At 52.1% G+C, this 25006-nt stretch overlaps 11 protein-coding genes across 11 annotated transcripts; 5 read left to right on the top strand and 6 right to left on the bottom strand.

Annotated features, from left to right (window-relative positions):
- Window positions 1-1230: 1230 nt before the first annotated feature.
- Window positions 1231-2118, bottom strand: CC84DRAFT_381101 (uncharacterized protein). The gene is made up of 2 exons (XM_018185974.1): window positions 1998-2118; window positions 1231-1945 (listed from the first exon to the last, which is right to left on the bottom strand). The coding sequence occupies exons 1-2, from the start codon at window positions 2016-2018 to the stop codon at window positions 1490-1492; spliced, it is 477 nt and encodes a 158-aa protein (XP_018030120.1). The 5' UTR covers window positions 2019-2118; the 3' UTR covers window positions 1231-1489.
- Window positions 2119-2584: 466 nt separating this feature from the next.
- Window positions 2585-5193, bottom strand: CC84DRAFT_1130717 (PIN domain-like protein). Its single transcript, XM_018175868.1, has 3 exons — window positions 5052-5193; window positions 4857-5004; window positions 2585-4809 (listed from the first exon to the last, which is right to left on the bottom strand). Exons 1-3 carry the CDS (start codon window positions 5062-5064, stop codon window positions 2787-2789), a joined length of 2184 nt encoding a protein of 727 aa, XP_018030119.1. The 5' UTR covers window positions 5065-5193; the 3' UTR covers window positions 2585-2786.
- Window positions 5194-5343: 150 nt separating this feature from the next.
- CC84DRAFT_1199886 (uncharacterized protein) lies at window positions 5344-6373 on the top strand. Its single transcript, XM_018181641.1, has 2 exons — window positions 5344-5561; window positions 5611-6373. The coding sequence occupies exons 1-2, from the start codon at window positions 5390-5392 to the stop codon at window positions 5976-5978; spliced, it is 540 nt and encodes a 179-aa protein (XP_018030118.1). The 5' UTR covers window positions 5344-5389; the 3' UTR covers window positions 5979-6373.
- Window positions 6374-6943: 570 nt separating this feature from the next.
- Window positions 6944-8789, top strand: CC84DRAFT_1210046 (uncharacterized protein). The gene is made up of 6 exons (XM_018182260.1): window positions 6944-7041; window positions 7150-7281; window positions 7350-7518; window positions 7572-7789; window positions 7887-8027; window positions 8111-8789. The coding sequence occupies exons 1-6, from the start codon at window positions 6970-6972 to the stop codon at window positions 8375-8377; spliced, it is 999 nt and encodes a 332-aa protein (XP_018030117.1). The 5' UTR covers window positions 6944-6969; the 3' UTR covers window positions 8378-8789.
- A 698-nt stretch (window positions 8790-9487) lies between these two features.
- Window positions 9488-10629, top strand: CC84DRAFT_1191111 (uncharacterized protein; the record flags this gene model as incomplete). Its single annotated transcript, XM_018181163.1, has 2 exons — window positions 9488-10458; window positions 10503-10629. 2 exons carry the CDS (start codon window positions 9488-9490, stop codon window positions 10627-10629), a joined length of 1098 nt encoding a protein of 365 aa, XP_018030116.1.
- Window positions 10630-12153: 1524 nt separating this feature from the next.
- On the bottom strand, window positions 12154-13579 carry CC84DRAFT_1232246 (cellobiohydrolaseI; the record flags this gene model as incomplete). Its single annotated transcript, XM_018183751.1, has 2 exons — window positions 12948-13579; window positions 12154-12891 (listed from the first exon to the last, which is right to left on the bottom strand). Exons 1-2 carry the CDS (start codon window positions 13569-13571, stop codon window positions 12154-12156), a joined length of 1362 nt encoding a protein of 453 aa, XP_018030115.1. The 5' UTR covers window positions 13572-13579.
- An 830-nt stretch (window positions 13580-14409) lies between these two features.
- Window positions 14410-15465, bottom strand: CC84DRAFT_1181214 (uncharacterized protein; the record flags this gene model as incomplete). Its single annotated transcript, XM_018180537.1, has 2 exons — window positions 14410-14775; window positions 14827-15465. 2 exons carry the CDS (start codon window positions 15463-15465, stop codon window positions 14410-14412), a joined length of 1005 nt encoding a protein of 334 aa, XP_018030114.1.
- Window positions 15466-17942: 2477 nt separating this feature from the next.
- On the top strand, window positions 17943-18926 carry CC84DRAFT_1222756 (uncharacterized protein; the record flags this gene model as incomplete). The annotated part of the gene is made up of 3 exons (XM_018183412.1): window positions 17943-18060; window positions 18113-18449; window positions 18503-18926. 3 exons carry the CDS (start codon window positions 17943-17945, stop codon window positions 18924-18926), a joined length of 879 nt encoding a protein of 292 aa, XP_018030113.1.
- Window positions 18927-19061: 135 nt separating this feature from the next.
- CC84DRAFT_1264113 (uncharacterized protein) lies at window positions 19062-20381 on the bottom strand (the record flags this gene model as incomplete). Its single annotated transcript, XM_018185284.1, has 2 exons — window positions 19062-19625; window positions 19712-20381. The coding sequence occupies 2 exons, from the start codon at window positions 20379-20381 to the stop codon at window positions 19069-19071; spliced, it is 1227 nt and encodes a 408-aa protein (XP_018030112.1). The 3' UTR covers window positions 19062-19068.
- Window positions 20382-20859: 478 nt separating this feature from the next.
- CC84DRAFT_1222754 (MFS general substrate transporter) lies at window positions 20860-22482 on the bottom strand (the record flags this gene model as incomplete). The annotated part of the gene is made up of 4 exons (XM_018183411.1): window positions 20860-21657; window positions 21720-21836; window positions 21887-21965; window positions 22013-22482. The coding sequence occupies 4 exons, from the start codon at window positions 22480-22482 to the stop codon at window positions 20860-20862; spliced, it is 1464 nt and encodes a 487-aa protein (XP_018030111.1).
- Window positions 22483-23246: 764 nt separating this feature from the next.
- Window positions 23247-24608, top strand: CC84DRAFT_1169253 (uncharacterized protein). Its single transcript, XM_018179615.1, has 2 exons — window positions 23247-23580; window positions 23643-24608. Exons 1-2 carry the CDS (start codon window positions 23507-23509, stop codon window positions 24418-24420), a joined length of 852 nt encoding a protein of 283 aa, XP_018030110.1. The 5' UTR covers window positions 23247-23506; the 3' UTR covers window positions 24421-24608.
- Window positions 24609-25006: the final 398 nt, after the last annotated feature.

Raw genomic sequence — 25006 nt, 5'->3', positions numbered from 1 at the left:
AGAATTTCGGCTTCATCACCTTCTTCACAGCGTTGCGAGAGTCAAAGATTTCTTCAAACGTGCGACCAGCCAATCGTGTAGATCAACGTGACAGGAAGCGTGAGGGGAGTTTGGGGCGTAAAATACGCCGAGTTCACTCCGGCTACGATAGCATGTCCCCAATAAGCTAGCGTTCCGACATGCGTTAAGCTTATTGATCCTGGCAAACCTACAAGCTTAATACGTTGGATGATGCAGCATCACAGGTCGATACGTGGATAAGAACCCTGCGACTATATTCACATGATTACTTCCTCTTGGGCTCACCGCTGCAGCCTCAAACCCGCGTAAGTATGAGCGACGTACAGCCTCATCCTTCAAGCCTAGGCAGTGCATCTTCCGGTGAATCAAGTGGCAACGAGGCACATTCTACTACCACTACAAAACCACAAAATCTCTCTTTTTGACCAGAAGACTCCCACAGCCATCTACCATGGCACCAGCGCTAAGATTGAACAAGGACGGGACCAAAGTCCTCCAGTTCCACAGAGAATGCATACTAGGTACACTTCCCCAAAATTATCCCTGTCACGCGTCTAATGTTCCTCCCTATAGCCAACGCTAAAGCACTCTATGGTCCACAACACACATACGATGTCATCGGCACCTTCGCCACCAGCGCGATATTAATCGCGTACATTACTGATACCGACGGCAGCGTCGACTGCGTAGTCAAGCTCTCACGCACCAGTGACAAAATCTACAGCTCGAGCATCCCATATAGAACTGCGATTGTGGGGTTGCATGAGGACATTGCTCAGCTGGTTGCTGAGAGATTGCGTACGTTGTCTTGCCTTTCGTAGGAGTTTGCATGGTGCTAACAATGAAACATCTTTTTAGAAAGCCTGCAGTATGATCAAGTGTTCCTAAAGACGGAGGCACTAAAAGAAGGGAATGAAGGCAAGAGCGGAACCAACGAGCTGACCTTCTAGATCAGGTGCATGACTAGTCACGTTTCGACGCAGCATTTAGTCAGCATTTAGTCAGCATTTAGATTACAATTCTATTCAAGAAAAGAGCAGGAACATACACCGCCTACCAGGTACTATCATACAAGTACTCCAAACATGCCAAAAAAGTTTTGAAACCCACCTCTTCTAGAATCCGAGCAACCAAGCCCCACCAGGACCAACTACCAAATCTTACTTCTCTTATACTTGAGAATAACCGGGTGTGGTACCAGGCATGTCATTCTGCGACTGCGACATTCTTGAGGGGCATACGTGGCTGTGGAGGACGACCATCTACAGTCTCCCTACCTACCAAATCATTCCACTTCCTGTTTACGTCAGCAACAGAACAAGAAGCTTGAATAGTACGCTCGACGTCCGACTCAGGGGCTTGCTTACTGAGGGGTCAGCGCTCGGGTCGGCATGTTTCTTCTTAGTTTTGTTGGGCGTGCGGGGAACCTTTTTATTGGGAACTGGCTGCATCAATTTTCGTACTAACGTTATTCTTTTTCATCGTCTTCTTCATCCTCGTCGTGGTCTTCCTCAAACTCTTCAAAATCCTCAGGCTGGGGCTTGAAAAGCGGAACCGGCCTCTTCATATGGAACTCCAAGCTGGGCTTATCATTTGCGATCCTTTGCGTTCCCGTGCGGGTCTTCCTTTCTACCTCCGCAGCAGCAGCGAGAAGAACATCATTAGAAGGCACAGCTGGACGACCAGGCTTCTTCTTGTCTGCTTTGGCCTTCGTCGCAGTAGACTTGTTTGGATCGGGCTTCTTCTCCTGCACCCGACCAGTCTTAGTAGCAGATGTCTGCTTCGTCGCCTTCGTCTTCTTCTTCTGGCCTGTTTTTTTGGCTGATGATTGGGTAGGAGCTTCAGCTGGCGCAGGTACTACTGCCTCTTGTGCCCTCTTCGTCATCTCAGACTCCCTGTAAAAGCCTTCCGGCTTAGCGGCATTCTTAGACTGAGTCAGTACGCGGTTCGTTGTGTAGATAATATCATATACCTACCCGCCCACTGCGTCGTACCATTGTTGTCAAAGCGAAGACTAAAAGCGCCTACGTAATCTTTGGAATTGGAGTGTTTCTATTGCACAGAAAGCTGTTGCCCAAGCAAGATACAAAGTTTTTTTTGGTTGCTTGAAAGACCGAATTTCGATCGTATTTTCTGTTTGACAGACATCCGTCCTTCAGTCGAGCAGCTCCACGTTTAATACTGTGCCCATCTCGTCCTACACCCAATCCGGAACAACCAGGAAGCAACAAAGACGCGAAAGACTTGCGCAGTGTAGGAGCGAACGGTTGCGAGAATCTGCTCCGTACAGCCTCAGGGGTTCTTTGTCTGGTTTATTGTGAAAGCGGGGACAGTCAGGTGTTGTGAGACGACAGGGTTGTCTTTGTGTGAAGGAGGCGTCACAGATCAGACATCGGTCACTCATGGTCTTTTTGATCCCCCGGCACAATCGAAAAGCTGGGCTGCGTGGCTATAATACACTGCTGCTGCGATCGGGAACAGGGACGTACGTGAACTAGTGCGGTGTCACCAATGCGAATGAGTATAAGACAACATGCCTGAGAAGAACTCCATCAATTGATGTGGGTATATTAATATGCAGAAATGTGGTTGACGTTTTGACATGGACTTAACGATACCGCTCACTTTACGCTTCCAATCAATGTACCGCTCAATCCAATCATGCTAATTCGTCCACGTGGTATGGATATACAAGTAGCTGAGATAACGTCAATCATGTGCAAAACTTCGAGACCTGGTTGGGTATCAATAATCGCATCAAAAGATCATGCGCCGAATGCGAATCTTCCAAGATTCAGAAGCGGCTTGCGGGGCGAGCATATGCTCTCTGCGTCGCTCGACTCCGGTACGAGCAGTTCTTCGCTTCCTTTCACTTGAAGCTGCTGACGTGGCGTAGCCGGTTTAAGCGGAGTGTCCTCTGTGTCGCTGGCGGGCACCTCTACCTCGGTTCCCGCAACAGCCCAGGTGGTAGCTTCTACCAAAATTTCGTCTTCAAAGTCCCCGACCACAGCCGTATCTGTTGTATCAAGCGCGGGATCATGTTCCTGTCGAACGTGACGATTGATTGAAGTAGACTTGAGCGCTATTGAACTTCGAGCGGACGGTGGTCTCGACGATGCGAGTGGGGTCAATGGAGAAGAGGTAGTTGCGCCGTACGAGAATCTCGAGCGCAGATGGTTGAGCTGTCTCGATAAGGGAGCACTGAAAACAGTCTCAGGCTCAGGACTGCCAAACGAAGTTGCAGGCGTGATCTCGCTGGCATCTTGGGTTTCCTGTGACGTTCCTAGCGTAGATCTCGATAAGACACTTGACTGCGAGTCACTAGCCCTGCTAGATATGAAGCTGTCCTTAAATACCTTCATCTTCTTCCTAGGAGAAGGCCCACTTCCTCCCGGATCTACCAAGCTGGCCATGGCTTCCTCAACAGAATCGTCGGAATACAATTCGAAGTCTTTGCTGGATCGTCTCCTTTGGGTCTTGTCATGGCGGAGAGATGGACTTGGTTCAGCGACCGACGAGGCGAAGAAGCGACTTCGCATGACATCGCTTTCATTGGTTGCCGGGGTGCTGGCTTCAGTGTCCGAGCACAATCGTTGCCTTTTCGAGCGACTTGGTCTGGTTTGGCTCGCAGATATCGAGTTTGAAAGAATGCGTCTCGCTGGCTGAGGCGCGGTTTGAGCTCGTGGAGGCTGTGGTCGGTGGCTGCTTTGTGGAGCTGGAACTGCATCCCAACCGGTGTTTGTTCGTTGTCGCTCTAGCAGCGATTGCTGACTAGGTGATGGTGTGAAGAGGTTGACGTCCAATTCTGCCAAAGGAGTGCGCTTCGCCTTGAAGAAAGAATCTATTGGACGACCTTGTTTGCTTATCGGTGTTTGTGAGGTCGAGATACTCGTCTGCGCTGGTCGGAGAGGTTTGCCCGTCGGCTTGTTCTGTGTTCGCAGGATCAAGGGCTGTTTCGAGCGCGGATGTAGTTCGCCACGTGCGACGCCATACGCAAGGTGAGAAGGTACTTGTTCTCCAATGTAGGTCATCTGCGAGATGTCGACATCGGGACCCGGGCTGGTGAGGTTGACCAGCTGCTTTGACATAGGACAATACACCCACGGGTAGAGAAAAGTATTTTCAGCCTGGTAGAAGTCTTCCATAAAGCCATTCGGTACCTTGAACTTCCCATCAAACTGAACAGCCTTGACGAGGCGTTCGACCGTCTTATGCTTTCGCAACATTCGGTAAGCTGTCTTCAAGCCCATGCCGCCAATGCCAGGAAGGTAGTCACAGCCGCTCAAGATGGCCATCCGTCTAAAGTCGGCATCGCTCCAGCCTACTAGGCTGACTTCCCTGCAGGCTGTGAAATGGCTCCGATTCACCTCGACGCACTCGCCGTATTTGTCGAGTTTGGTAATCAAGCATTTGGCGCCAAAGACCAGCAGATCAGAGTCCTCGGACAGTATGCCGTCGATGATTCCCTTGCGTTCCAAATAGGCCAGCTGTGAGTCTGCTTCGTAGGGAGCGACAAGGTACTGGATGTTGTGGTGCTTGAGCTCTTCAATCAGCATGCGCGCCATTTCCGGCGTTACATCGACCGACTTCTGGAGCTCGAGGTGGGCTTGCGACGTCTTTCCAACCTTGAGGAGCTCCAGCCCAAGTCTTCTGCTTTCTTTCCGCCTTTCTCTCCGATCCTTTTCCGTGCCGGACTTGCTTGGGAGATTGTCGCCATCGAACACGAGGTAAGGGGTGATGCCGAAATGCACGAGCATGCGAACGCGGTTCATGGCAAAGTCGACAAATCTACTGTCGTGAGCTACTGTCCATCGTGCTGGGTCGTAATTGCCTACTTCGTCGTCGGTCTATCTTGGGCCAGCTCTATGGCGCACGCAGCCGTGCCGCGGTGCAGCCATCCGTAGGCATCCACGCCAATGGTCTGCCCAGCAAATGCCTTGAGGCTGCATGGCTTCTGTACTGACTTCAGTAGCGGCAGGAGGCCTTTGCATTGTGAGCAGGTATGCAGGCATTGGTGGCCGAGTACGTACCAGAGATGCCCATTGTGCCGCGGGGCCGGTGCCGTGTCGAAGCCTACCAACGGCTTGAACGGGTCGCCTGCTATTGCAACATTACCGCTAGCACAGGTTCAGGCGAAAGGGGAGGCGTCGCTGTTGGCGGTCGTTGAATGCGTGTCAGTTGGAGTCGCATTCGACGCGTCGCACCGGGCCTCGACGCGCCAGGCGGGACGGTCCAGTCCAGGGTCGTGCCTGCACCTGCGAGCCACACTTAGCCACCACGCTAAGCGCTCTGTAGGCCTTCCCCAGCAAAATTTCTGGCTGGCGACAACCTTTTCCAATCCGCATTCAACCTCGACAAAATCACAAAAATGCCGAGCCACCGCATGAGCAAGGTGCAGAAGCACATAACCAAGAAGAAGGGCAAAAATGTCGCTCTTCACGAGAACAGCCGGGATACACGCCGCCTGCAAAGTGCTGCTCAACGTGACGACAAGATCAATCGCCTGTCTGCGGTAAGAGAAAAGCAGAATCGCCCGTACCGTGAGTAGTGATTCTTGTTCTGGTTTGGCGATCCGCTGACTCCAAAAAGTCCTTCGCATTAAATCATTTCAATCATATACCATGGAGCATGCATCTCCACTGTCCATACCGGAAGTACAGGCCATGATTGACGACTTCCTTGGTCGCGATGATGAAGAGTTGGCGACATTGAAGGCAGAGCGTCGTCCCGGAAGACCGCCTTCGACACGCGAAACTCTGTTGAAGCAGAACCAGGCCATGGAGCAAGGCGAGTACGCCTCTGGCTTCTGGGTGCCTGACCTTGAGGACGCCGAGAATCTGAAGCAGCTAAAGAAATGGAATGGCGAGTGGTCAGGTCTCCCCACGCTTAAGTTTGCCCGCATTTCCAAAGACGGAGTTAAAAGAGAGTCAAGCTTTCCTCCCAAAGGGCTCTCGTGAGCGGCATCAGCAACGCTTCCAAATCGAAACATGGCTTTATGGCGTCCTTACGTTATACAGTGCGTAGTTTAGAATACTGAACATATCTTGACGAGATATATCAGCGGTCACTGGAGGTAGCGAAACTCCGCCATGCGATCGTCGCAGTGGCTATTTCAGACAACCCAACATGGAGCGCAGGCATCTACATACTTTTTTAGAGTAAAGTGGCACCAAAAGCGAAGAGAAGGAATGCGCAAGCCTCAAGCCGTGTTAGAGCATTGCCGAACGTCTGGTCGAACCTGCGAGCTAGTTTTCTTGGGGTGGCAATGGAAGAGCGAACGATAGGTCGCAGCAGACCTCAAACGTAGCAACGCTGAGCAACAGTACGAAACCTAATTGGAATACATCATTGCGATACTCAGATCTGATTCACAATGCTAAGTGAAATTCAACTATGATTCGGAATCCAAGTGATCCTTGTTCTTCTCAACATGAAAAGAAGGCTGAGGATCCCCGCTGTGGTGTAATTTTTCCGGGTCAGACGGAATAACCCACGAGCACCTCGAGACATGGATTATGACGCCCGAGCATGTCCAATACACCGCAATACGAGGTACGCAGCTACTGAAACCCGGAGACAATATTCATCGTGCACAAGATCCAGTGCCCGATAAGATCATGCAATCGGAGACACAGCAGCTGTGATGACAGGGCCTGCGTCACAGCTGTTGTCACATACTGAGCCATTGCCTCGGGTTTTTGAATTTACAACAGCATACCATCCGCTTTTTCAATGTACACGCATTACAAGCACAAATGATTCCAAACGTATTAGAAAAGACGAGGAAGTCTCTCGGTCTCACAGCAGTGACCAATGAGAACATCTACGGGTTGGTGTTGGCGGCTGAGTTAGTCTATAACAGGTTAGCTTACTTTTCCTTCAGATATGGTTTTCGCGCTGCGTCACGTTCCCGGACCCTCCACCCATTCTCACACCCTCTCGCCCAACATGGCTACCGACCCGAGGAAGCGGAAAGCGGGTCCCGATCAGCGGGACGGAGGTAACAGGAAGAAGTCCAAGGTGAGCCCTTTCTTTACGAAGCAGGTCGGGAAAGAACTTGGCACCAAGCCGCCTCCCTCGCCTGGCATTTCCACTATTCCCATTCTTGTAATGCTAAATGGTTCATAGGGCAGGCAGAAATGGACAGTTCCAGGTGGCGAGAACCGAGGGATCCAACCTGGCGACACTGGTATCTGGGTGACATGCGCCATGAACAAAGAAGCACCAACAGTTTCCGACCTGCGACAATTGTTCGACAAGGTAAGTGCACGCCACCGCGCTATATATGCATCTGCATCGAGTTCGTGTGCGAATGCCAATGATCGTAGTATGCGTCACAGCTGTACGATAGTACCCTGGAAGCCGAGGCAGCTGAGGGTGAAGATTCTGAAGCAAGCGATGTCGACATCGAAAGTGAGATCAAGAAAGAAGTTGAAGGAATCCGAAAACCGAAGGTGGAGCCGCTGTTCAAGAACATCAAATTGCCTGGGCAATGCTGTAAGCTGTACCAACGTCATGGTTCATTTGTGCTAGATGCTGAATTTGACCAGTGATATTCTTTAAAACTCGCTCACCCGTTGAGCCCGTGTCATTCCTCCACAAGATCTGCCAGGATACCGCAGATGGCAACGAGCCTCAGCGATGTCGTTTCGTGAAGAGGCTGACGCCGCTTTCGGCCATTGGTAAAGTCGCAGGAAATGGCCTGAAGGACGTTGCTACCGAGGTCCTTGCTCCGCACTTTCATGGGCCCGAACAGACCGGGAAAAAAGTAAGTTGGTCTCATCTCGATCTTGAAACCAAGAAATGAAGTGCGGGTTTGCGTATTCCTCTGCAGCTGGATGGAAACATGCTGATCAGCTGCGCAGTTCGCCATTCGAGTCAATATCCGAAACAATAAACAGATCTCCCGCGATGAGATTATACAGCAGGTTGCAGCCCTCGTCGGCAAGGGCCACAAGGTCAATCTTTCGGATTACGATCGATTGATACTCGTGGAAGTTTACCAGGTACGAAACATTACACGTGCCTGTCGCATGTTCCCTTGCGTTTGTGGCGTTCTTTAACCGCCCTCGGTGCTAACGTCCCGCAGAGTGTCATAGGCATGAGTGTAGTGGGCCCAGATTACGATAAGCTCAAGAAATACAATCTCGCCGAGTTGCGTGACAATACAATTTCCGGGTATCAGAAGGAAGTAGCAGACGACAACACTACCCCTGAGGGTCAGAAGGAGGTAAAAGATGATAACACCTCCAAGGACCCAGATGAACTAGCAGTCGGTAACGCCTCCAAGGATCAGGAGAGAGCAACACACGAAAATGCTGTCTCACAGGATCAGAAGGAATTAACGGAGATCTAACTTTGTCGAATCACAGATCGACCAAGTCGACAAGATGCCGTGGCTCCGGCGTCGGGCGTCTTCAGCGGTAGCACATCCCGCGCTGGAACACCTGAAACTGAACAGACCCGGGTGGATGTTATTGCAGGCTGCAGGGGCCATTGTACGAGGGAATCCCACTGAACAGGATACGACACCACAAAAGCACAAATGATTCCAAGAGACTGGCCTGACATGTTCACCGACGTCGTCTCCAGAAGTTCGGGTTCCGCCAAGGTCATCGTGGCGTTAAAAGTTCGATGGTGGCCGCTTGGTGACCGCTTGGTGAGCGCGCGTTCAAGCGATTCAATTCGCTTATTGGGGTTCAGCTGGAGGAGATGTAGCGGTGTACAATATCCCCAGGTCTAGCACGAATATCAGCCTCAATCCAGACTACCGAATTCCTGCATGGTGCTTTGAGACATTCCATCCGACGATTCCATGATCATTCGTCGTGCATAGTTTTTCTGGATGTTGCTTTGCTCCCGAGCATTTACCTAACAGCTCCACCAATGAGGACGTGCATTAACCGACACCGGGAGGCGATGCACTTGTTCCCAATTAGGATCTGTTAGACGAACATTGATGCAGCCGCCCCAGCACCCAGGGACGCCTCCCGCGATCTTTTTCGAGATCCATTTGCCTACTCGTTTATCCCTGCGCAGCTGCGTCTCTTTCAGACTAGCTCCAGCCGGATCTACCCATTATGCAATACGAAATCGTGCGCAGCATAAGCTGGTCAAGCCTGCAGGCGCCTGGCGGCGTCCGTAAAGCTGTCAACTGCTAGATGCGTCGGTGACAAGCACATGCCCGTCCACTTTGAACACCTCGACATCCTCGGTTTTGCTCGGACGATCATATCAAGCCATGATCTCAACGCCTTTGACACCACGCATGTTACCCTGATCGCCGACTGCACTGTTTATGGTATCCAGGCTGCGCTCGACAATACTCCACCTCTTTACCTTCAGATCATTCAAATCGAGCAGAACAGACACACCATGCAGATGTAACTACCCATCCACTTCCTATTCTTTCGTTCACTTGCTGACGTTATCCCCTTCAAGTCTCTCGCTTCAAATCTCAATAGAGATGCATCTGCCTCCTCTCGATGTGGCCGTCTACCCTGTGGTCGCCATGAACCATGGCAGACACATTAGCAGATCAGCTCGAGCAGGGTCTGCAGTGTCGAGCATCTCCTCTTCATCGTCGGCATCTTCTCCCACATGTGCACCTTCTGCCGACTTCTCGGGCATCCAAAGAGCAATTCAGAGCGTCTTTCGCTCTTCCAAGATCACTGTACGGAAAGCAGAGCGCCTTCCTGGACGTCTACACCAAGTCTACCGGGCACAATTGGCCGATGGTAGCATTTTTGTGCTGAAGTGCCCGCCTCATGTGTCAAGTCGAGCTCTCCGACATGAAAAACATGGTCTAGAAACCGAACTTAAAACGCTTCGCTATCTCCGCGAATACCGCCAGGGACAACTACCGGTGCCAGAAGTGTACCAATATCAAGAGCATGGAGGAGTTCTCGGATCGCCATTCCTGCTGATGAGCTTTGTACAAGGGAGGAAACTCGCTGAAATGCTCACGTACCTCTCCGCGCATGAACGTACCACGATCGACCGAACCTTAGGTGCCTACATGCGAATCATCACGATGCTCAACGCGCAGCAATTCGGTATGACACACACCGTGTTCGCAAACAAAGGTAGTGGATCTTGGCGCGAGGCCTTCCGCGCTCTTCTGGAATCGGCGCTGCGGGATTGCGAAGACATGCTCATCACACTGCCGTATGACAGCATTCGATACTACGTCGAACAACACCTACACACCCTCGACGAAGTCCAAACGCCTTGCATGGTAGCAATGGACATGTGCGACCCGCAGAGCGTGCTTGTAGACGAACAAACTAAGAAAGTCACTGGCCTGGTCGGTTTCTCAAACGTGATCTGGGGCGACCCTCTCATGAACGAAGCAATTGCAACTGGCAGCGATGCCTTTTTCGAGGGTTACGGAGAGAGACCTCCGCGATCACCAGGACTCCATGCCCGACAGTTGATGTAAGTCGTACGATTGGCGAACGGAGCCGAACTGATACAGCTAGCTATGCGATATATCGCGCGACAGTGCAGATAGCCTCGCTGAACCACCGTCCACAGCCCCGCGTCAACGACACCGATGCGCGGCGCTCAATGACATTCGCAGTCAACCGCCTTGCAGCACTGAAATAACCCTGCGGTCTTGATATCATTTTCATGGTCCCACGTTCCCGGAATAGCAATTTTAGACGAACGGCGTCTTGCAATGTGGAGAATACAACGTTACATCAGATGGGATGTTCGCCAGCACCGCGAATTTTGCGGATGGCTGTTTGCCCGCTCGTGGTTTCAACAAGCGAGGGTGCTTCTTCGCCGATGTCATGGGCTGCACGGAACGTCTTGGTCGTGGCCACTTCCTTTTCGATCGCGCAGCCCCTGGCTACAATGCTTACAGCCCAGGAGCGTGGTGGGGTTCTCCTTCGGCTATGCAATGTGAAAGCATGTGCATGGGCTCACGACCTTACACTTCGCTATTTCTTTCCCTGTTTAGTAACGCTGGTTGCCTCTTTCTTTCGCGTATGTTGCTCCAGGAGCGATCCAAGCACATTCCTTCTCGTACGTTATTGTGGAGGCCTGGGGTTACAGTCATGTTGAGCACGCGCCTCGATGACTATTTCGAACATTATCAAGTGAGACACATGGAGGAAGGGTCTCCAGAGATATCGATCTTTACTTCAATTTTTAGTTCTAACGTTGTCGACGGTGGATGCATTTCATTCTTCATTAGCAACGTCGCCGCGCTGGGTCATGTTACTTGATTTCAATCTGCCTTCGAACGATTCTTTATTTTCCGACGAGTAGATGCACATTCAAGCGCAACTTGAGTTCCCTTCCCCTACCGACAGCTGCTACCGTAGGGAGCCCGAGGACGCGCTACCGTCCTTGAAGATTTGCGCGTGTGCTCAAAAGCATTAGGCGAAGTACACGTCATACCGGTAAATCATCCCCGACACCAGGAACCACGCGCTTGCAACGTGACAACATATACCGATATCCATCGGGTCAACATCAATCCAATCCCTGCACAAACACAGCGAACCCTTCTCGAACTCATCCTTCGCTTACCCTTCCTGTTCCCCATTCCCAACTCACCAAGCTATACCCATGTGGCTAGCCCCACAACCTAGATGCTCCTTCGCTTACCCCTGTCGTTTTGCCCACCAATCATACCAAAGGCGACCTTACCAGCTCGCCTACCCTTGCGCGGAATCTTTGCGCTGTCGGTGCTAGAGCGGATGACTTAGCACTACGTGCAGGAAACCGAGAGGACAGGGAGAGGCGAGCGTAGGGGAGAGCGAGGAAGTAGGCGACCTCGATGATATGCAGCAGCCGGATGCTGGCATCCAGAAGCGGTACAACAAATATCATTCCGGTCGCTTATAGTACGCTTGCGGTTGTGTGGACCCCGTTTGATGCCCAGATGTAATATTCGCTTGCAAGAGATATGATAAAAAGAGCTAGTCCGTGGGTGTCAGCCTGAGAAGGTGAACGAGTAGTCGCCGACTATGAAGTCAGCTTAGGTCGCTTGCTTCATGCCAGATCTCGTTCTGTAATAGCGGAGGATTCTGTTCAGACCACAGCGAGGATTCAGGCATTTCATAACCCACAACCTCAACTGGAACATCAGCAGGATCACCGTGCTGATTTCGACTCGATCTACAACGCCGCTTCAGCCCGCCCAATACCTGCTACTACTATATTCCCGAAGCTAGCCCGACCCTGCGTGTGCAGCAGCCCCTGTGGGTCGCCGGAATCCGTCGCACACGACCCTCTAGCCACCCCAGGGGCGGTTGACTTCGCATCAACCGGCCAATTCGAATCTAACCAAAGCATGTGTCTGTCTTGATCCTCTGTGATAGCAAAGACGAGCACCATACCGCGCTCCATCGCTGTGCTAATGGCCGCAATCCCACCCCTTTTAGTAAAGGTGTCCTGTTCGCCGAACGCAGCCTTCTGCTGGCGGCAAAACGAATCAGTGATCCCAGAAAATGGGTCAACGGACGGGATCTGGCCTATGGTTTCAGAGAAATTGACGCCATTCTGGATATACTTCCTCCGAATTGCGACCAAGTCTCCAGTGTCGGAGTCGTTATGCGTCAGGAATTGTGTGATTACGGTGAATTTCTTCGTTGTGTCGATGATCTTCCCAGGACCGTAGAACGATGTGTTTCCCAGACGATAGCTGTTGAAATCGCAACCGTCTACATCACACATCGCGTCGCAAGCCGGCCCCCAGCAGCGTGATTGATTGGGTGCAAAACATGGGTGTGCAGTAAGTGCGTTGGACACGGAGTTCGCTTCCCAGATGTCCACCTCGGGGCAGCACGAGCCGTACTTCCCTTTGCCTGCATAGAGGTTATCGATAGGATTCGGTTGCCAGTCTTCTACGTTGGCCTGAGGAACCCACGATCAATATCAAGTCCATGCAATTGACAAATTACAGCACTTACCTCTCCAGAGATAAATCTCAGATTCTGCGAACAATTCGCATCACAGTAACCGGTACCGTACCGTGCGCCAGCCCTATTTCTCTTGTACCGTTCCATCCCACCATCCTCATCCATCCCTACAAGATATAGATTCCCACTCATTCCGCACGGCAACTCACTAACATCAACGTCAAACGCAATCTCCCTGTTCAACAGCTTCCACATCTTATACCTGTCCTCAACCCCCTCATCCAGCACGAACAACCTGCTCCCCACGTTCTGCGCAAACCCAAAATACGTTTTCCACTGCAGCGTGAGGTTTCTATTCTTGACAGTGACACCGTACACACCCTGGTACAAGGCACCATCCAATGCGCAGTTCTCGGCACAAGTCGCGCCGTCAGGGCATATAGTGGTGTTCCAGGAGCCGTCCGAGTAGCAGTTGGTATAGGTGTTGTCCTTGTGGATCCAGCGCCATTCTGCGTCCATGACGAGAGAGGTGTTGAGCGTTGTGCATGATGCGCCGCCGGGAGCACAAGATGTGATGGGGAATTTGGGGTGGATCTCTGGCTCGTAGGTACCAATGCGCTGCGCATACGCTACCGTAGCTACGAACGTGCAAAATCGTAAGGGCGATATAGGCATGGTGGGAGAAGATACACGAGAGAGAAATGCATGGTTCGTCGACCATGATATAAAAGCGGCTGTTCCACTCATCCAGGAAAGCTTTCCGCAGCCAAGCGATTGAAGAGATGTCATTGTGTATAAGTGACGGGTTTGTCGGACCGTCAGGCTTCAACGAGATGAAACTTAGATGCGACTTACGCCCCGTCCTTGAAGACTCCACCCGATCATGAAAATAAGCTTAACATCATATCCCATAGCCCTAAGACTCCTCGTTCCCATGGGCACTGTCTGTATAGGAACACTGCTAGATGACCAAGTGGGTACTTTCGCAGCTCGAACTGGTTCATTTTACCAAGGGTCATAGACATGGTGTTTGGCGAAGATGCTTATATTAGAACACATGTGGGGTAATTCACCGTTTTCGCGTGCCCGCAGGGGTCACACGCACACAGAACGGGGGGCGGAGTACGATAGGTGTCACAGTAACACTAAGAACTCATGCAGTTCTGCGCGGCCCCAATACGAAAGAATTATATCGTCATGCCAACTCAAGAGTCTCGGTTAATGTGGTTCGGTAAGGATGCCACGAGTGTCGGGTCACAAATTGACGCTGGAGTCACAAAGCTCTGCAGAGGCGAGCCAAAGTCCTGGTTGAGAAGCCGTTGTAAGTATATACAAAGAGATTCTAGCTCTTGGAAGAATAACGTAGGTCTAGCTCTACGGTATAAAGAAGAAGATAAAAAGCCCTGGGCTTACTCTGATACAATCAGTCACTCTGCTGTGCTACAAGCACAGCTTCCATTCCCCACATAGGTTAGAAACCTGTGAAGCATCCATACAAGATTTCTCAACTGGCTTAGTTGAGGCACTGGGAGTACCACGGGTTGGCGACCTTGCAGGAACCGGCTGAGCAGCACTTGGCTCCAGTGAAGCCGTTTCCACCGCACTGTCCGTAGAGAGCAGCGCAGCCAGCGCCACCGGTAGCGGGCGCGGCCTGGGTAGGCTGGGCAGCAGGAACGCGAACGGTCGACATAGTGGTGGGCTTGGCAGCAGCAGGTGCGGAGGAGGCGGCTTGCTCGACAGGAGAGGTAGCCTGGGGAGCAGAGGCGCCGCTGCCGGCTCCACCAGTCCAGACAGCAGGGCCGGGCATGGGGAAAGCCTTGCGGCCGTTGTAGATGCTGAAGTTGGCGTAGGGGTCGGTGGCCTTGTATGCTCCAGGGAACTGCAGACTGTTAGCAAGTGAAGCTCAGGGGTGTGTTGAGGAAGAATTGACCTTGACCATGGGACCAGGAGTACCGTTGCCGCCGCCCTGAACCTTGATCTGCATGCACGAGACGTAGTGCTCAGGCTGGTTGACGTGGGAACGGTGAACACCAATGTGCTCAGCGCGGAGGAGGTATTCACCGTTGGGAGTATCCTTAGGGATCTTTGCGGCGATGTAGTTCCTGTTGTAATCGCACCAAGCGGTGGAGGTGAAGTCGCCACCGTCGCAGACGCCCTCCTCGAAGATCTTGAACCAGTCGCCAGATCCATCGTATGCCTTTACGCTTCCAGTGGGAGCCTTGGACATGTAGACAAGACCGGGGCCGGGGTGCTGGAACTTGGCACCAACAGCCAACTGGAGCTTGACTTCGTCGCCAGCGTTGACGGTCAAGACTTCAGTCTTGCCGGCAGAGGAGAAGGCACCCTGGTTGCAGACGATATCAGGGCCATCTGCGGTCGATCCATCGCGGATATCAGCCGCCGGGTTGGACGAGAACTTGATCGGGTTGTACTTGGTAGCACGGGTCGACTGGCGAACGTATTTGAAAGCCGGCTGGACAGCACCGCCAACGATGTTGGTGTCGAAGAAGTAGTGGGCGTTGACCGCCTGGGCAGCAGCACCAATGGCAAGAGCAGCAGAAAACTTCATTCTGACCGAGCAGTGATGATTGTTTGTGGAATAAACGAAGAGCGAATGTAGAATGGAAAGAAGAAGCAAAGAGCGAATGGATAGCCGGAAAGACCTGCTGAAAAGAATGTAATGCTTGCGCGTGGTGAAGCAGAAGCCTTAGAGGGAGTGTTCCATGTTATATAGCATCATCTTCACAAAGCTTTTCGTCGATAAAGTGCCTGTGCCACCGGTGCTCCACCGTGTCAGATTGTTTGGGTGGAGTTTGATTCGTCTGAGATGCCTATACGAACTGTTGTTTCCCTATTCTCTTTACAGGATACCCACTACTCCCAAACTCTTGGAAGCAGTTCTTTCTAGACCTCCCAAGAGCTCGGGTGCGTAGTGCATCTGGTTTTCTCATGTAAAAGATCACAGAGAGGCCCGATCACACTGCCACGCTACGCACCCCTAGAAGGATATACTCTGTATAGGCGCATAATTTTTCCTGGGCTCTTGTAGGGGTAGCGGCCTTTGTGCAGATATGGATCTCATGCGAGAGCAACAGACGTCCTTGTACAGCCAATAAGGCGGGTGCTTTTGCGATCGTGCGGAGTCCTGCCGAGGCTAGCAATAAACATCGAAGTTTCAGCCCTGAGGAGCCGAAACACCGTACCCACGCCACCACCGCTGTCGAAATCGGTTGATGGCAATATGATCCTGTAAATTTCCGCATATCTGCGGGAATTTATCGCCAAGACTCGTTAGTCAAGGATGGATGACAGAAAGGTACCGCCGGTAGAAGTTGGCATCAGGAAACTAGGCTGTCAGTGCCGACGACATGCCCCAATTGGTTTACTGTGGAATCTTTTTTGAAGATAAGTCCATTTTCTGTCTACTTTGATATCGAATTTAGCCGTCTTAATAGCTTTGTGTGCGTGACAAAGCCAGAAAGTAGGTGTTACATCCTAAGATCTAGGTACACGGCATCGTGAAAAGTGCAGAAGTCTTTCCCAAAGCAAGAATTTTCAGAGATTTTTGGTCGTCTCCGGGTAGTCTTCATGATGGCAGTACAAATCGCAGGCCTCTCGTCGTCCGAGTCTGTGTGATCATCTGAAAGTGGTTCAAAGTCGGCGAGCATCGAGAACAACTCGGTGCTGAAGAGCGAGGTTTCAGACTACACGTACCCGCGCGCTTATTCCTCTCTAGGCTCATGGGACCGAAATTGCAACTTTAAAGGTCAGCACGAAAGCACCAACGTATCAGGATACGAACGAGAGGAGCATTATGATCATGATAGATCTTGGAAATGTCCCAAATGTGACGTCTGCTGGCTATCCGCCGCGAACTTTGCATCCTTGACATGTTGATTGACCGCGCTCTTCTGCTCGAGCCCCACATATGTACTTGTCGCTGTGTCGCCTGCGTCTGCGCGCTTTGTGAATCTGCTGTTCTCGCATTGCACCCACACACAATGCTGAAGCGAACGAACTTGCCTCACGGAGATGCTGCCGGTCCACCTCCGAAGAAGTGGACGGACCTGAGCTAGCCGAGTTTTAATGGCGTGGAAAACCGGGTGCTTGTATAGCGCAATGGCCTTGTGATTACAAGAGGGTAAACTCGTCATCGAGGCATCTGTTGACTTTTTTACAGCATCAAAGGGAAGAGACGCCGTCAAGACCGCGCCATGAACTAAGGAGCGATTCAGCTAGATGCGGGCCCGGTGAACACTTACTCGGCAGATACGCGGTCTTGCACAAAAACAAGGCCAGCAACATCAGAAAGGGGTGATGAAGACGATGTGGCGATGGAGTGTGCAAGACGCAAGCGGGGCTAAGGCCAGCCCAGCACCCACTCACCGGTCGTCAGCCACTCCTGCCCAACACTACAGTCTTCATTCCGCTTTGTTCTTCCACGTCCATCGTTTTACATGCCGGAAAATCATTTTCTACTACTCTCGTCATCTGGGAGCATCTAGCCAGTCACGCAACGCAATATTGCTTGACAGTACTCGAATCCCTCTACGATGGCAAAATGTCCAACCGAGGAGGTACCCAGGTACTCGGACAGCCTGGCAAAGAGACACTATTCTAATGTTAGAGCGCCGTTCTCTCGCTAATCAGGAACAGGAACAGATTCGCATTACGATACGAGCCTGCACAACATCGTGGCTGGACAATTGGCTCCTCAACGCGATGTGGCTTAGGTCGATCGCTCCGCCCCACAGACAACAAAACTCCAAATACGAGACGCGCGACCGGTAAAGGGCCTGAATGCGAGAATGCGCACGTAGGAAAACGCTAAGTCTTCGACTCCAGCGATGATTGGGTGGGGGCCGGGGAGCTTCCCCACGATACTCTCAGCTGCAATCTCGTATTGGTGTGCCGTGCCTGGGCGGAAGCAGAAGCAGGCTGCAGAGGGGATAAACAAAAGATAAATATGAGGCTACAACCTTCGTGTTAGAGCGTTTTACCAGCTCTGTCTCGACTTGGAACGTCAGTTGCGTAAAAAATTTCACGATGGCTGCCACAATCATCAAGACTCTCTGCACGCTTGCTATCTTCGCATCTGCTGTTCAGGGCAATACGATTGCAAAACGTGAGGGGATTGCCTCATTAGCAAAGCGACAAGGAGCCTGTTAGTACAGACGTTCACTCAACATATTCAAGAGCTGACAGTCTCTACCTAGGTGATTCTGGAGAAACCCTTTGCGGAACGGTGGGCCTGACCTCTTACTGCGCACCACAAGGGGCGAAGTGCTGTTCAATTCTATACAGCGCCCCAGATGATGCGACCTGCTGCGATGCTGGCACCTACGCTCGCCCAGGCTACTACTGTTGTTCTGGCGGGGGGTCATGTCCTGTTGGAGAGACATGTCTGGCATGCACGCCTGAGGAAGGCAACGCGCCCACCAGTGCTGTCGCGCCGTCACGATCAAGCTCAGTGCCGCTCACGACGCCGCCTCCAGATGTGACGTCGACGATAACCCGCACATCTTACACATACTTCACCTTCACAATCACCTAGTAAGTGAAACCACACTCAATGTTGTCGAAATCAGCTTCTAACTCCCATGCAGCTACTACTACCAATTCTACTGGATCTACGTCCCAGCACTCACCCGTAGCACATCTACCTCGAGTGAAGTCACCACCACATACATCACGAGCGTCTACGCCTCCAACAGCGCAGACGCTCAGTCATCCATTGATGATATAACCTCTACGGCATCGTTCCCCACCCCTGAATCAGCGACTGAACTGCCACCACTCGAGACATCGTCCGCTGACGACGAGACCTCGACTTCCAGTCGGAGGCCATCCACCACTGCGCCTTTGGAGTCGGCCTCTTCTGCCGCGTCTGCTTCGGCCTCGAGCAGTATTGCCGAGTTCACTGGCGGCGCTGGTGGCCAGGGAAGGGTTGGCGCGACTTTGTATAGCTCGTTGGGGGCTTGGTTGGTGACGTTTGGATTGGCTACCGGTGCACTTTGCATCGTGTTGTAATGTTTAATATGAATTTACGAGATGGTATGAAGCCTTCGACATCATGCACGCATCTTGTAGGCCACCCTGTAAGCCGTTTAATGTCTTAGTCAGAAAGAAGGAGTCAGTAATGCAAAATCATGTCCTATCTGCAATCCCCAGTTCAGATATACGTGGATATAACGAGCGCTAAGAGACCCATTCCAAGCGCCATTCCCCTCGCTCTCGCCTTCTGTTCGCGAGCACCATTATCTACTGGCTGCACGTCCGTCTCATTGACGCCTTTCCTACTCTTTTCGTTCAAAGAAAACGAATCAAATATCACCTCGGGCCACTTGTTACTCTTTCCCTTCATCAGCTCCTCCACCTTTCCCGTGAAAACCGACTTGAAAAACGCCGCTGTATAAGTAACTAGCACCTTCTCGTTCCTCTCCGCATCCGCATCCGTCAGCTGTGCTGCCACCAGGCTCGTCTGGTTCGGCTTGACGCCCAGCTTTTGCGCGATCAACGGTAAGTCTGAGAAGGTGTAGTGGCGCGAATGATTCAGCAGGAGCCACCACTTGGGCGCTTCCTTGATGCGGGGCCAGACGGTGGTCCAGTTGGTGAGCGTCGTGAGAGGCCCGGTGTTATGTCTGCTTTGATTCTGGGTGCCGAAGATGAGGAAGGGGCGGTGGCTAAGGCCTTTCTGGACGACGGGGCCAAGGAGCGCGCCGTCGTAGTCTAAGAAGTTAGCTTAGTTGGCAGAAATGGGGGTAGATTGGAACTGAACGGTCCGAATCTAGACGCAATGCAATATAAATACTTACTTAGACCACCAATTATCCGTGAGTCGGTAAACATAGCGGTCGCCGAGGCAGCGCCGCCGATAGAGTGCCCAAACATACCGACGTTTGTAGTGTTCACGCAAGTGTCTTTGCAGCCCGGGATGAGCCAAGTGATATTATCGTGCGCATGATCAAGGATGAACGAAGCGTCTTCGGTCCTTGCTGTAGCAGACAGCGTTGCCTGTTCTGCTGAGACATTATCCAAAGTGCTATTCCCCGGAACGACAGTCCCGTTCGCCAGCACGAAGACACTTGTATCGTACGCGGTCTCGAAAGTTATTACTACGTAACCAATGCTGCTGATTTGGCGAAGGAGAGATGTATAGAGGAAACGGGTCTCTCCGAATGCGGGCGAGAAGAAGAGCACCGGCCACGACGAAAACCAGGCGTTGACTGGGGGAGCAGCAATGCTTGTGTTTGGCGGTGCTAATGGAACCGTCAATGAGAGCAGCCCTTGGTAGGTGATGTTGACGCCAGCGGTGATGTCCCCTTCGCTCTCTTCTGCTGCATTCTCTGGCGGCCAGTAAGACGTGGCTACGGTGGTGTTTGTTGCGGTGGGATAGAAGATAGACAGTCCAAGGACTCGCGGTATATCTTTGCTGGGAGCAAATGGCGCGTTATGGGCGTAATCGATGAGTTGTGTGGTCAGCATTGCTGGGCTGAAAGGACCAAGCGTCGATGAAATTGAAGTGGCCAACACCGCTCCCCAATACTGTGATAAAGCAAGTAGCCATGCTGTTTTGCGTAATTTCTGCATCTTTGACGATGTTCGGTAATTTGATTATGAGACGGGCGTTCCATTGAGACTCTCTAGTTGTAATATCCAACCAGCCAGAGCCACAAAGAACGTTAAGCTCACGATTGTGGATTCACCGCATCCGGAATGTTGCACGACACGCGACAAGCGCGACGCTAACCACACAGTACATCCTGCTACTGCGAACAGCAGTATTAACATAAAAGTAGTATGCAAAAATGTCTTCGCGTGAGCGCATGGCGGTGTTTGTTGGTCTATATTGGCTTTCATGGGCTCAATCCCTGGACTTTTCGGGAAGTGTATGATGGCCTCCGAGTAAAGTACTTAGGTGGCACTTGCCTAGTTACTGTCTCTCTCATCCATCATAGCTGCTCTAGGTCGTAAACTTGAAGAGCGGGTGATCATCGCCCAAATTCTCGCGATCATCTTCTTCCAACCTGTGATCTCTCTCGCCTCTCTCCCTCTTTCCGTTCTCCCTTTTCACATAGAAGAAAAGTGCTACACTTGCTGCACCGCAGATCCACAGCATACCGAGACTTACTCCATATCCCGTAGGATACCTCGCATTTTTGGCTTCGCTTTCAAAGAACACATTTGACGCAACGATTCCGCCGATATTTCCGAGTCCGACTTGCATGGCGGACGAGACGGACCGTTTGTAATGCCCGGACATCAGGTTCGACACCCAGACCAATACGATAGGTTGACAGATGTAACCGCCAGGGACGATGAGGAATAACGCGAAGTATTTCACCCCTGCGGATAATGTAGACCCACACAGGAGAAGGATATATCCCACTGACGCGACTACAAGGCCGAATATACAGAACCAGAACCTGTGGCGCAGACGATCGGACAGCCACGAGGCGCTGAGTGCTGTGACCGTGGCAACCACAAAGATGGGAATAGACCGCACCTGCGCCGCGGAAGAAGTATAACCGAGCTCTTTGATGATAGTCGGGATGAAGAAGGAGCCTGCGTAACCCGTGTTCACAATGCCGAAGTACATTATCGTGCCGAGATAGATTTTCACGTCGGAGAATATACGGCGCGCCGCACGCTTATCGAGATGATTCATCGTGGCCGAGCCGGTGTCGGCAGATAGACGAGCAATGAGCAGTGCGCGTTCGTCGTCGGTGAGGAACTTTGCAGTCTCAGGCCAGTCCGTTATCTTGAGGGTGATCAGAAAACCAATACGAAAAAGAACTACAGGGGACATCAAGGAAGACATACCCAGAATTTTGAGACAACGCCCAGAACGACGGTAAGAATGCCCTCGATGAGAAAGATCCATCGCCATCCGGCGTAATCTCCGACGCCGTCCATCTTGGCGAGAGCAAAGGCAAAGAGCTGGGATGGTCAGCATGGCTCAGCGAGATTAGATGGAAGTTTTGACGTACACCACCGAAGCCACCAGCTACGATGGAGGCAGAGAAGAAGAGGGTGAAACGCCATTGAAGCTCGTGACGCTTGTAATACCTGATTGATCAGCAAAAGGCACAAGGGTTTCGGGACGGAAAACAAACATTGAGATCAGATAAACACATCCAGGAAACAACCCAGCTTCAAAAAGACCAACAAGCACACGGAGTGCCACCAGGCCTTTGAAGTTGTTCACCAACCCTTGTCCCAGTGTGCAGATTCCCCACAACACCATTATTGAGCTTAGCCATGTCGATGGAGCAACCTTCTTGAGAATTATGTTACTCGGGACCTCGAAGATAATATATGGGATAAAGAAGACGAAGAGCGCTATGTTGTAATCCGGCCCAACCATGCTGAGGTCCTTCGTCAAGCCTTGAATCTTTGCATTCCCAATGTTCGTTCTGTCGAGAAAAGCGAGAAGGAATAGCACAAAGAGTGGCGGCAACACGCGAATGTCGAGCTTCCGGAGTAATTTCTTTTCTGCCTCGGGATCGATGTGGTTTCCCGCAGTATCATTGATGGCTTCAATCTTCTCATCGGCAAGAGCAACCATCTTCTCGTTGGTAGCCATGGTGCGAAGCTGCTGTGAGTCCAGCGTGATGGCTTCCAGGGTGGGTAGAAGGTACGTGACAGCACTGGCAAATGTCTTTATACGATCCTCATCATGATGACTGTGACGAGAAGTGAGAGACGGGGGCTCTGATCCATCCAATCATCAACGCCTTTCCTACCCCGGCTGCCGTCTTCCTTCCCCGGACAGCTTCCCCGCAAACTTTGGGGAGAGGTGAGAGGAATTAATTCCGCAACACGTTCCGCGGCATGCTCTTGACGCTATAGAAACAACATGCCAAGGGGCTGTGCACTGGGCGGGGATGCGATCGTACGAAACGGTAATGACAGGCTGTGCGGGTTAGACTTCAGTAGGAGCAGGACGTGGTAGAGTAGTATTGTTAGACAGACGAAGCATTACGACAAACAAGGGACTCGAACCGTATCTTTCGGCCTCTAGCCAATGGTTGCATTCATCAAACGAGTCGACTTATTCATGTCAGCAACGGTTGCACATGGGTCTAGGCTAGCAACTCTTGAGGACAGCATTCTGGCCCGGTGGCGCACCTTTGTCCCCAGCCACGAGATCAAAATACTCTTATTGCACTCTTCCGTGGCACCACTGCGACAGTGTACGAGCGCAGCACACGTACACAGAGGGGCGTTCAGGCGATCTCTCGGCCACTCACACGCCGCACTGAGAGGACGAACCCTGCGTCATGCCAAGCCAACCGTCGAACTGGAGCAGTGAGGCTTGCCCCAACTTCTAAATCAAATCAGGGTTACAAGGCTATTTCTTGCCTGAAATTTCAGGGGCTCACAAAAACGCCGCTCCTCTTGTCTTGTTCGGTCGAGCCTGCATGCTCTCGTGACTCGCCCTTGCATTACTTTGATCAAGCGAACCTGTGTGCTGCGAGCGCACCAGTGACGTAGCCCTATCTTGATAGTGCACCCCGTACCACAACCGCGACTGACGACCACCATAACTCCGAAGAAGCACACACCCAGCAACAAACATTCTCGACACGTAGCAAACTTCACTTATCATGACTGCGAACCCGCCTACCCTCATCAATCTGCCACCCCCGCCTTCGGACCCGGCGACACCCAACGATGTCCCGTAAGGCAGTCCTTCCTCAATGCGACTCAATAGCGAACGCAAGCTAACGTTATACTTTATAGGGGCACACCGAACTCGACCACCACGTCCATGTCCGAGCTTTCTACTGTGGCTATCAAGGACGGCCACCGGGGTCACTTTCCGCATCACCACCAGCCTGGCGACGCCGAGCGCGCGGATCGCATCTCCCGCTTGGCGGGGTTGGAGCGCGTAGCAGTATCCGGTCGTACGCCACAAGGCCTCGCTCCTGGCGCCGCGAACAATCCCCCGCCAGGCTATTTCGACTCCAATAACCAGCCTCAGATGTTCCGCGAGCGCAGCACTGTCGGTAGTGCAAGTGCAACTGGCAGTGTCGGTGGTCGAACAACAACTTGGGCAAGCGGCAGCGATAACTTTGACCACGATCGCATGAGTGAGGATCAAGACGTAGAGACTTCCAGCATCGGGGGTTTCAGCGACGAGGCTGCTTCATTGGTCGGCTTCGGGGAGGGTGCAAGGACACCTGCCAGACAGCACAGCCAGCTCGGAAGCCCAGCGATTGGGAAAGCTACTGCTGTTCCTTCATATCTTCGCGAACAGACGCCAGGCAGTGCCCCAAGTAGCTCGGGAACAGCGCAGACTTCGTCTAGCGTGGAACAGCAGAAGTACGACGCGAAACAGCTCGATGGTATGACATATGACGAGTCTGTGACCGACACCACGAACCGCACTCCGCCCATGATCGGTCCTGGTGCAGGAGGTGCAACCACTGCGGAGCAAGTCATTCGTGAGCGGATGCGCCAGCGTCAGGCCGCTCAAGGCGGGGAGGCCATGGAGGTGGAGCCACAGAGGGAATACTAGATGCAGAAGTGGACAGTGGGAGCGTTGGGAAGAGTGTCTCTTGCGCTGCGTTTGACGAATTATTTGCGATTTCGAACAGGTGCAAGGTTGGCACGAGCTATGGGAGAGCTTTGCTTTGTACGGAAAATGGCGCTGGGTCGCTAAGCAGGCAGCATGCGGTTCTTACTATGATATCATGAATGCAGGACTTTTGAATGACAACCAGCAGACTCCCCTCCGTGCTCACATTATCATGCCCCCGTGTGTGATGTCGAAGCGTGCACGAGGTGATGATTGCTAGCTGCCCTGCGTGATGCAATTAGGCTTCTGCACGAGGAATCCGCCCCAAAGTACCATTCCTGTGGTGGAATAATCCTACTGAGATGATCATTGTTCATATCCAACATGAGGAGGTGCAATTCGGTAAGTGAGGCCACGAGAAGGGCTGGGGCTAACTCAGTGGTTTATGAAGCAGACAGCAGCAATCATCTCTCTGCCACGCCTCATTGCCCAGGCGTTTGAACAGGTGCGTCGAACGACCTGTCGATGAGAGTAGACATGGATTGCACCGCGTGGTTGATACGCTAGGCCGCTTCTGGAGTTAGCG

This window comes from Paraphaeosphaeria sporulosa (assembly GCF_001642045.1).
Source record: "Paraphaeosphaeria sporulosa strain AP3s5-JAC2a unplaced genomic scaffold CC84scaffold_14, whole genome shotgun sequence".
Classification (NCBI taxonomy): domain Eukaryota; kingdom Fungi; phylum Ascomycota; class Dothideomycetes; order Pleosporales; family Didymosphaeriaceae; genus Paraphaeosphaeria; species Paraphaeosphaeria sporulosa.
Note: the sequence above shows the minus strand (reverse complement) of the source record. Positions and strands in the feature narration are given on the sequence as shown.